At 40.8% G+C, this 12033-nt stretch overlaps 1 protein-coding gene across 4 annotated transcripts in view; it reads left to right on the top strand.

The window, feature by feature from the left end:
- Window positions 1–12033, top strand: part of LOC112234558 (dachshund homolog 1) — a 260077-nt gene that overhangs the window by 235599 nt on the left and 12445 nt on the right. For all 4 annotated transcript variants that reach the window (XM_024402737.2, XM_024402760.2, XM_024402751.2 and 1 more), the window contains one exon: window positions 11354–11501. In XM_024402737.2, coding sequence (XP_024258505.1) covers window positions 11354–11501 — 148 coding nt within the window. The remainder of the gene's footprint in view (window positions 1–11353; window positions 11502–12033) is intronic.

Raw genomic sequence — 12033 nt, 5'->3', positions numbered from 1 at the left:
ACACATTTTGTTAAGTTACAGCATTATTCAAAAATGAATTAAATATGTTTTCCCCTCTTCAATCTACACACAATACCACATAATGACAAAGCAAGAAGATTTTTTGAATTTGTAGTAAATTCAAAAAATGAAATAGCACATTTATATCACATTTACAAATGTATCTTTACTCAGTACTTTGTTGAAGCGCCTTTGGCAGCGATTACAGCCTTAAGTCTTCTTGGGTATGATGCTACAAGCTTGGCACACCTGTATTTGGGGAGCTTCTTCCATTCTTCTCTGCAAACTCTGTCAGTTTTCAGATCTCTCCAGAGATGTTCAATCAGGTTCAAGTCCGGGCTCTGGCTGGGCCTCTCAAGGACATTCAGAGACTTGTCCCAAAGCCACTCCTGTGTTGTCTTGACTGTGTGTGCTTAGGGTCATTGTCATGTTGGAAAGTGAACCTCCGCCCCAGTCTGAGGTCCTGAGCGCTCTGGAGCAGGTTTTCGTCAAGGATCTCTGGATCTCTGTTAATCTTTCCCTCAATCCTAACTAATCTCCCAGTTCCTGCCTCTGAAAAACGTCCCCACAGCATGATGTTGCCACCACAATGCTTCACCATAGGGAGGGTGCCATTTTTCCTCCAGATGTGACAATTGGCATTCAGGCCAAAGAGTTCAATCTTGGTTTCATCAGAGTAGAGAACCTTGTTTCTCATGGTCTGAGAGTCCTTTAGATTCCTTTAGGCAAACTCCAAGAGGGCTGTCATGTGCATTTTACTGAGGAGTGGCTTCCGTCTGGCCACTCTACCATAAAGGTCTCATTGGTGGAGTTGCCAAGATGTTTGTCCTTCTTGAAGGTTCTCCCATCTCCACAGAGGAACTCTGGAGCTCTGTCAGAGTGACCATCGGGTTCTTGGTCACCTCCCTGACCAAAGACCTTCTCCCCCGATTGCTCAGTTTGGCCGGGTGGCCAGCTTTAGGAAGAGTCTTATGTTCTTAGGGACCTTCAATGCTGCAGAATTTTTTTGGTACCCTTCCCCAGATCTGTGCCTTGACACAATCCTGTCTCGGAGCTCTACGGACAATTCTTCGACCTCATGGTTTTTGATCTGCCATGCACTGTCAACTGTGGGACCTTATATAGACAGGTGCGTGCCTTTCCAACTCATGTCCAATCAATTGAATTTACCACAGGTGGACGACAATCAATTTGTAGAAACCTCTCAAGGATGATCAATTTGCACCTGAGCTCAATTTCGATCTCAATTTAAAAAATGTTTTTATTTTTTTATGATTAATGCATTTGCAAAAATGTCTAAAAATCAGTATTCACTTTGTCATTCTGGGGTATTGTGTGTAGACTGATGAGATAATTCTAAAATAAATACATTTTCGAGTGAGGCTGTAGCGTAGTAAAATGTGGAAAATGGGAAGGGTCTGAATACTTTCCCAATTGCACTGTATGTGGACACCCTTTCAGCCACACCCGTTGCTGACAGGTGTATAAAATCAAGCACAAATCCACGCAATCTCCATAGACAAACATTGGCAGTAGAATGGCCTCACTGAAGAGCTCAAGTGACTTTCAACGTGGCATGGTCATAGGATGCATCCTTTCCAGCAAGACAGTTCGTCAAATGTCTGTCATGCTAGCGTTTCCCCGGGCAACTGTAAGTGCTGTTATTATGAAGTGGAAACGTCTAGGAGCAACAACGGCTCAGCCGCGAAGTGGTAGACCACACAAGCTCACAGAACGGGACCAAGTGCTGACGCACGTAGTGCATAAAACTTGTCTGTCCTCGGCTGCAACACTCACTTCTGAATTCCAAACTGCCTCTGGAAGCAACATCATCATCACAATAACTGTTCATCGGGAGCTTGTTGAAATGGGCTTCCATGGCTGAGCAGCCGCACACAGCCGTTACAGCATGACAAATCCCCCAGGCACAACGTGAGGTCCATACAGAAATGGTTTGTCGAGATCAGTGTGGAAGAACTTGACTGGCTTGCACAGAGCCCTGACCTCAACCCCATCGAACACCTTTGGGATGAATTGCCATGCCGACTGCGAGCCAGGCTTAATCGCCCAACATCAGTACCTGACCTCACTAATGCTCTTGTGGCCTATTGGAAGCAAGTCCCCGCAGCAATGTTCCAACATCTAGTTTAAAGCCTTCCAAGAAGAGTGGAGGCTGTTAAAAATCAAATCAAATCAAATTTTATTTGTCACATACACATGGTTAGCAGATGTTAATGCGAGTGTAAGCGAAATGCTTGTGCTTCTAGTTCCGACAATGCAGTAATAATCCGACAAGTAATCTAACTAACAATTCCAAAAAAAAAACTACTGTCTTATTCACAGTGTAAGGGGATAAAGAATATGTACATAAAGATATATGAATGAGTGATGGTACAGAGCAGCTTAGGCAAGATACAGTAGATGGTTTCGAGTACAGTATATACATATGAGATGAGTATGTAAACAAAGTAGCATAGTTAAAGTGGCTAGTGATACATGTATTACATAAGGATGCAGTAGATGATATAGAGTACAGTATATACGTATACATTTGAGATGAATAATGTAGGGTATGTAAACATTATATTAGGTAGCATTGTTTAAAGTGGCTAGTGATATATTTTACATCATTTCCCATCAATTCCCATTATTGAAGTGGCTGGAGTTGAGTCAGTGTGTTGGCAGCAGCCACTCAATGTCAGTGGTGGCTGTTTAACAGTCTGATGGCCTTGAGATAGAAGCTGTTTTTCAGTCTCTCGGTCCCAGCTTTGATGCACCTGTACTGACCTCGCCTTCTGGATGATAGCGGGGTGAACAGGCAGTGGCTCGGGTGGTTGATGTCCTTGATGATCTTTATGGCCTTCCTGTAACATCGGGTGGTGTAGGTGTCCTGGAGGGCAGGTAGTTTGCCCCCGGTGATGCGTTGTGCAGACCTCACTACCCTCTGGAGAGCCTTACGGTTGTGGGCGGAGCAGTTGCCGTACCAGGCGGTGATACAGCCCGCCAGGATGCCCTCGATTGTGCATCTGTAGAAGTTTGTGAGTGCTTTTGGTGACAAGCCGAATTTCTTCAGCCTCCAGAGGTTGAAGAGGCACTGCTGCGCCTTCTTCACGATGCTGTCTGTGTGAGTGGACCAATTCAGTTTGTCTGTGATGTGTATGCCGGGGAACTTAAAACTTACTACCCTCTCCACTACTGTTCCATCGATGTGGATAGGGGGGTGTTCCCTCTGCTGTTTCCTGAAGTCCACAATCATCTCCTTAGTTTTGTTGACGTTGAGTGTGAGGTTATTTTCCTGACACCACACTCCGAGGGCCCTCACCTCCTCCCTATAGGCCGTCTCGTCGTTGTTGGTAATCAAGCCTACCACTGTTGTGTCGTCCGCAAACTTGATGATTGAGTTGGAGGCGTGCGTGGCCACGCAGTCGTGGGTGAACAGGGAGTACAGGAGAGGGCTCAGAACGCACCCTTGTGGGGCCCCAGTGTTGAGGATCAGCGGGGTGGAGATGTTGTTGCCTACCCTCACCACCTGGGGGCGGCCCGTCAGGAAATCCAGTACCCAGTTGCACAGGGCGGGGTCGAGACCCAGGGTCTCGAGCTTGATGACGAGCTTGGAGGGTACTATGGTCTTGTTATAGCAGCAAAGGGGGGGAACCAACTCCATATTATTGCCCATGATTTTGGTATGAGATGTTCAACATTTGGTCATGTAGTGTATTTGTTTGTAGCAGGGATTTACCCTCCCCCATCTGAATTAGTGATTTTAATAGATTTGAACCTGGATTGGCTTACTTTGGCCTCTAATCTTTTGAATAGTATTTCTCTTGACATTCACCTGACTCAACTCATCTCCAAACCTACACAGGTGAATGTAAGAAACTCCTTGCTAAGAAAGTCCTTGCTGATTGACCTTATTTTTTACAAATAGCCCCTACAAGTAATTATTAAGTGTAGTCTTTGCTAATGACGTCAGTGATCACTGTTGTATAGGCAGGTTGGCTGACAACAAAAATGATGTGGGCGCATCGATGTTGCCGGAAGGCATGCATTATTATGATTCTGAACAGTCAGCTAGCTAGACAAGAAGCTGCCATGTGGGGAATCGTAGGTTGCTCATTTCAGTATGTTGTTATTGATACCATGTCTTGTTTTCAGGTGTTTTGACTGATGACATGTCTGTGCTAATATGGCTAAAATTCACTAGCTAGCTAACCAACAACTCTAAAGACGTATTATAGAAACAACAAATGCTATTGTGAAAATGTTATTATGTTTTCAATTAACATTTGGAGACAAAATATAGTTTACATGCTGTTTACAAGTCGAACAGTCTATTTTGCTCCATAGTTGCGCACAGGTCAGTTTTGTTGCTAAACAACAAACCCGGTCTATTGCATGTATTAGAGATACAAAACAGAAACAAAATTGATCCTCGTATAATTATGAAGATACATTTTCAAATTTTCCCCAGCCATTTTTCATGATATTGTTCTCATCTTTCCTCTATAAGCTGCATGCCTGACCCTGAATTATCTCTAGAACTTTTCTAATCTATTTTTATATCTCTGGCAGCCAAACACGAGCCCTTTAAATGCCTTAGAGGTAAAATAGAACAAATCCATGGTTCTCTATAGAACTTTCAGATCTCATTATGATTAGAAATCAGGCCTGGACCAAAGTTAGAAAAACTGCCTTGATAGCTGATTGGCAGCATTTCAAGCAATTGAAAAATACAGTAGATATTCCTCAATTAAGAAAGCTAACTCAATCTACATTCTACGTTTTATCACAGATCCGTCAACATTTTGTAAAACAGTTAATGCACGGAAGTATGGAAATTCCTCTCATGACCTGCCTAAGCAAGTCAGACTCTGGCATCATTACTGAGAAGAATGAGATAAGTGATGGTTTTAATCAGTATTGGCAGGCTTTTTATTTGAAAGCAATGGTGGTTTAATTGACTCTGGGAGAGGGAAGAGCAGTCGACTGATGACTGCTCTTCCCTCTCCCAGCCTCCTATTTCGGGTGTTATCCCCAGGGATTAGAAGTCAGCCCACATGCTCCCTCTCCAGAAAGGTGGTGACCCCTCCGACCAAAATAATGATCCCCTATATCAAAATTGTATTGCCTAGCAAAAATTGTAGAATCATTAATCAACAGTCAATTTAGATCTTTCCTAGCTATGAAATGTATTCTAAATGTTCACCTGTCTGGTTTCAGGCCGAGTCATAGCAGCATCTCTGCTACAACTTTGGTGTTAAATGATGTCGTAAGGGGTATGGATAGGATGAACTACTGTGCTGCTGCTATTGACTTATCGAAGGCTTTCGTTACTGTTGACCACTCATTATTGATTCCTGATTCTGCAATCAGCATCAGGTGTAATTGATTTGTAAATTACTTGACAGACAGGACACAATGTGTTTTTTCTGATGGTGTTGATTCAGATTTCCTTGATACTACGAATGGTGTTCCACAGGGATCAAGTTTAGGTCCTGTACGTTTTACTGTCTAACAATGTTGGTCTATCTGCAAAACATTGAAAATGGTGCCGATAGGCAGGGCAGCCGTGCTTCTAGCCCCTAGGCAATAATTTGGTTTACAAGCATTTCGCTACACCCATAATAACATCTGCTAAATATGTGTATTTGACCAATAAAATTGGATTTGATTTGAAATGAGAACATATATCTTTATGCTTTTGCCCCCACGGTTGACCAGGCTCTTTCGAAGTTTCAATCTGCCTTCATTGCTTTGCAGAAAGCCTTTGTTGAACTGTTATGGGAACTTAACGCAGGTAAAAGCAGGTACAGTATATGTTACTCTCCAAAATCACATAAAAATGGAACTAATGATTTATGCATATGTGCATTGGATGGTGTCCTCATTGACCGTGTCCCTGCTTATAAATATCTGTGTATCTGAATTGACAAAAAGTAATTTTTCAAAAAGCATGTTGATGAGTTTAAGAAATTAAGAATTCAAATGGGCTTATTTTATAAGATTAGGTCATGCCTTTCATTAAATAGCAGAAGACAAATCATTGAGTCGACATTCATACCGGTCATACCGGTTATAGACTATGGCTTTATTGTATATATCTCTCAAACTCAACTCTGGACCTCGAAGCCTGTTCCACTGCATTTTTTCATTGTTCCCCTCTAATAAGGACTGATTTATACCTGGGACACCAGGTGTGTGGAGTTAATTATCAGGTAGAACAGAAAACCAGCAGAGTAAGAGAGTAAGAGTTGAATACCCCTGGTATATACAGTAAGAATGGTGATGCCTATATATTGAAGCCATTGGATGCAATTTATCATAGTTTTTCATGACTTCACACACAACAATGAACTGAGCCACTTAAAGAAATTCTCTCATGACTCTGCTATAGAGGGCTTACAGTTGACGTACGACACCTTGACGTACAACACCTTCTTAGCATAGACAATGCAATTGTTGTGGTAGTCTTAGGCAAGCCATCTTCATTATCACAGTGTCACCTCCAAGTGCCACTCAGACCTTATGGGAGAAAAGTATCTGGCATTTAACTTGGTAGTAGTAGTAATAGTTTTGTGTATGTTTTAAACTAAGCATCCCATCATCTCCTGCTTCCAGACATTTCACCGCCTAGATTACAAGGGTTGGATTTTCTCCAAACAGTTTAATGTCAGCACACGGCATGTGCAACATTGAGTAAATTATTAGCCTCATATACATTGACTACTGGTATCGTTTTTAAATTGAAAACATAAAGGCGACAATATGTAAACAATGTTTGAGTTAAGCTATTTTATCCTTCTGATGCACAATGTCAAGGGGTGCATTGCAAATGCCCATCGTACTGTAGTAGGTCTATGGCTGCATTGGCTTTGCATACCATTATCATTTGTAAAATGGGTTCACATGGCTGATATCCTGAAAAAAAGTGACAATCAAATAGAGCTTAAACTTATCCAGAATCTTAAATCTCAGTGGAAAAATAAATGATAAATGGTAAATAAATATGTGATTCTCCTATTATTTTGTGTGCTTTGTGTGTCTGTAGATGTATCGTTTTCTTGGGCCTAAAAGCATATTCATGTTTAAAGTACTATCCGCTGCAAAATTAAGATGGTACAATTGAGCACATAAAAGTCCATTATAAAACTGAACAAACAGGTCAGTAATGTTAATTTGAGAATACAACACAGACAAATTCGAAAGATTCCCTTCCCCTCATTATTGCAGGATTGTGAGCTGTGATTAATCAACATTGACACTAGTCAATCCTGAATAGTAGTTTTAAGTGAACAATTAAAACAAGTTTAAACACTTCACTTCAAAGAATCAAGTGTACACATAAGCTAACTCACATGTAAAGGTTAGACATCTTAGTAACAAGTAGTCTATTATTAGTAAAGCATAATCTCAGGTTAACAAAAACAAGTAAATGCCATTGTCCAACCTCGCTGCACTGATCCCTGATCTACTGGGTGAGCAGACTTCTGTTCCAGCCCAGCAATAGCACACTTGATTATCAACCAATTATGCGTAATAATTTGAATCAGGTGTGTTAGTGCTGGGCTTGAACAGAAGCCTGCACACCCATCAGGGTTGGCCTGCTCCAGTTGTAATAGGTTTATACATTGTGACTTTTTTTTGCTAATTTGCTATATGTACACATATAATGCATGGATTTACAAGGATTTACCCTTATTCTCGAGACATTCATTGGGAGCTTTTCATCTGCAGACAGGGTTTCACAGCTCTCTGTATCTGAGGACAGAACATCACAAAGAAACAGGCTACCTTATACTCAAATTAGACAGCACTGATTATTTTGTTGCTATATCTCTCTGTCCTCAGTTTTTCTCGCTAGGAACTGGAGTATCTTTTCATAATGTCCTCCACAAAGGTACCTGCCCTATCCAGAGTAGCCTACTCTCCATTCTCTGACAGCTGGAACTACTAGCTAATCCTTTCACCCTCTTCCATGGCTGTTAGCTAGCTAGCTACCTGGCTGCAAAATGTATTTCAAGTTTGTGTTTTTAATTTACAATGATAAATACATCAGGATAGCTAACTAGCTAATGTGAAGTTGGCTAGCTGGGGAAATTGAATTCACATGGATAGCTATAGGTATGTAAAGTTACATTATGTTAGCCGCTCATTTGAGTTATCCTGCACATAAAGTTCCTGTAGCTATCATTTTCAAAATATATTTACTTACTTGAATAGGTTCTCCCACTGCCTCCGTTTTCTGGGTCCTTAGAGAAACAAAATAATTGTCAATCTTCCAGAAGTTTCCAGTGATAGCAAAACGCAGCCAGCCATGTGGGCGATTGGATGACTTCCACCAGACTGATTGGTAATCCAACATGGCACCAGGTAGGTATGGTTGCTAGGTGGTTTGTGATGCAACTGCAAGCCCTATATAGTAAGCTGTGTTATGAAAGGAGACGATGCTTATCACAGGGATACAACTGAGTCCTTTGTGAAATGGTGTGAGGCCAATTACTTGGACCTGAATGTACTGAAGACTAAGGAGCTAGTGGTAGGTTTAAGAAAAAATAAAGACGTTTTTAATCACATTTCTATTAATGGTGATGAGAATGGAACTGTTGACTCTTGTGTGTAATAGTAGACAACAAACTTAACTGGAAGAAGAACTCTCACAGTGTTTACAAAAAATAATAATCCAGACTACTTTTAAAGGAAGCTTAGATATTTTTATGTATGTTACAAAGGCTTTGCATGTTCTATAGCAGTGTCCTGGTGAGTGTAGTGACCTATGCTATTGTGTGCTGGAAAGGGAATTCAACTAAGGAGGACTTAAACAAGCTTGACTAAATAATCAAGAAAGCCAGTGCTACAATTGGCTGCAGCCTGGAATCAATGCAGGACTTGCTCATAAAAGTTTGCAAGGGAAAAACACACATGGACAATGACACCCACCCACTCCACAGCACTCTAATGCAACACAGGAGCAGCTTCAGTAGCAGGTTCATACTGCCCAGAAGTTCCACAGAGAGGTTTAGACCGTCATTTTTACCCACAGCCATGAGGCTTTTTAACGAGTGTAATTGATCAACGTTTTTTATGAGGTCTTCCTATTTAACAATGTATAACAATGTATTTGTTATTGCTTATCATGTTGGTCATTGTTGCGTGTCCTGTTCCTGTAAGTCATTGATGATGTATGCTGTGATAAAACAATTTCTCAAATTGGGATTAATAAAGTAATACTCTACTCTCTACTCTAATCAAAACACACTATGCTTTATTACGGGGGGTAGGTATGGGCAATCACTGCATTCTCTATCCGAAAGTAGGCTGGCCCTCTCTGAAGTCTCGTAGATTTAGGTTTACATTTGGAATTTTAGTCATTTAGAGGACGCTCTTATCTGGAGTGACTTACAGTTAGTGGATTCATCTTACGATAGCTCGGTGGCAAAACCACATATCACAGTGGTAAGTACATTTTTCCTCAGTAAAGTAGCTTTCAGCAAAGTCAGATTGATGCATTGCACTCTTTTTGTTTATCAAGCACTCCTGCATAAACTGCTACCTTACCATACTTCATTGTTAACTTATAGACGTTTGAAATACCACACATGGTCTTAGGGGTGGCTAACTCTGGAGATCCCTGGTTTTCTTTTTTTTGCACCTTGCTTGTGGAATGGTCTCCAAGGCTCTCTAAAGTTGGATGAATTGGTGCCTTTAGGGCAATTCAAAAGGCTGATTGAGGACCTTTTTACTGAAAAACGTGATTGTTTTCTATGATTGTGTATTGATGTGGATATTGATGTGTATAGTAAGGTGTGTAGTGTATATTAATCAGTGGCAGTCGGTGCTGTTTAAGATTAGGGAGAACAATTGTTTTTTTATGAGCATGGCCTTATTTCTATTACAGCATATTGTATGACTGTCATTCATATCCCATTCACACAGCTCAATGTAACATCGATAGGTTTAGGCTACTAGATGATACTCACATTTTCCCTATACCCATCATGAGGTTGCTACAACCTAGCCTACAAGTTAAAGTTTATAACGTAGGTGTACAGGTTGAGAGACACATAGGAGTAATCAAGCTGACACATTCAATAATGTAATCATTAGTCTAAACAGATCCGTTTTGCAACAAAAATGAGAGTTTCTATTTGACAAATTCAGGCAGGTCCTTCCCCGTTACGTTTGCTTCTGTTTAAGAAACGTTTTGCAATAGAATCGGCAGAATGAATACACCCCTGGTTAGCCCCACACACAGTTCACTTTCATAGCAGCCACATTCAGCATCATCTCTGGACTCATTATATAATTTATTATCGCATCTACGCGCTTTCCTGCTCTCACTTTTTTTCCTTCGCTTGAGGACTTTAGTGCACAACACAATAGCTGTCTGTGACCAGGGACAAAAACCTCTCCTAGCCAAACCTTAATACCATAACCGCTAACAGCCTACATCGTTGTCACCATATTAACGTTATAGTCAACAACTAGAACTAATGCGTTCGTAAACCCACAATCCATGTGTACAATTACGCAGTACAGTGTACAACAAGCTGTTTAACAGTTACACTGGCAGGCTTGTCTTGACTTGGCAGAGTTGGATAGCCTTAGCCAGCTAGCTAACATGAATAGCATTCTTCTCTGTTTTGAGTCAGGTTGTTGAGTAACGTTAGGCTAAATTTGCTGCATTAGCTAAGTAAGTGAAAGTTAAACTAAGAAGAAGCAAAAAAATAAACAAAGATTAAACTAGCTCTCTCTCTCTCTCTCTCTCGCTTCTCCTTAATTTTTTAAGATATGTATTTGTTCAAAACTGTTTAACCTATTGCCTTTCTCATTGAGTCAACTACTCACAACACCCGATACACTGCAGTGCTAGCTAGCTGTACCTTATGCTTTTAGTAATAGATTAATTATCTGATCCTTTGATTGGGTGGACAACATGTTAGTTCATACAGCAAGAGCTCTGATAGATTGGAAAAAGTCATCCAGAAGTCATCATAATTACTGTGTAAGTTTATTGAGGGGGTGAGAACCATGTACCTCCTAGGTTTTGAATTGTCAATGTACCCAGAGGAGGACAGAAAATAGCTTTGCTACCTTTAGAGGGTGTTGTTGAGGCTAATGTATACCATTGCTAAACAGTGTGTTTTAATCCGTTTTTTGGTGACGTGAATATATTTAGTATAGTTTTATTTTAAAAGGATAACTTTTTTTAGGGTTTCACTATTTAAAATTGTGCATGTGTGTGTGTCCATGTTTGCATGTGTGTATTTGTACTCATACATGTCTTTGTGTGTGTATGTGTGTGTTTGTGTGTGTGTGTTTGTACTAACTGGTGTGTGTGTGTGTATGTGTGCAGGGCCTGCTGAAGGTTGCGATTGACAACGCACGGGCCCAAGAGAAGCAGGTGCAGCTGGAGAAGACGGAGCTAAAGATGGAGCTGTTCAGGGAAAGAGAGCTCCGGGAGACCCTGGAGAAACAGCTCGCTATCGAACAGAAGAACAGAGGTACGGACTGAGAGAGGGTGCGTGTGTGTCTGTGTGTGTGTCTGGTTTGACAGAGGTATGCATGCTTCAAAGCTCATTAAAACACTTTAACACACACATCTAAATAATGAAAACGGTCAAACATACATAAGAAAACTGCCGTGTGTTTCTGTGCAACCGCTTCCAATGAACCACTTAGTATTGTACCCCACCACCGCGAGAGATCAGCTAATTATGGATACATATTGAATTATCAAAATGAATGATTCATCATCATTCTAAACAAAAGTGACACAAATAACACTTAAGTTAACACACTTGTGTTATTTAAAGCGCTGCACAAGTTTAATAAAATACTCTATTATTTAATGAGCCAATTACATAAAACTATTTTCTAAGTCCCTCTAGCAGTTTGCTGCTTTGAATTCAATATAGTTTGCTAAGAATTCAGGCAAGTCTAATTTCCAGCACGAGCCAGCCTAAGTGTCCTCAATCTCCCTTTGACATCAATTAATGATTTTGAGTGAACGTCCCATGTTAAAATTTTGGCTTG

This window comes from Oncorhynchus tshawytscha, linkage group LG03, assembly GCF_018296145.1.
Source record: "Oncorhynchus tshawytscha isolate Ot180627B linkage group LG03, Otsh_v2.0, whole genome shotgun sequence".
Classification (NCBI taxonomy): domain Eukaryota; kingdom Metazoa; phylum Chordata; class Actinopteri; order Salmoniformes; family Salmonidae; genus Oncorhynchus; species Oncorhynchus tshawytscha.
Note: the sequence above shows the minus strand (reverse complement) of the source record. Positions and strands in the feature narration are given on the sequence as shown.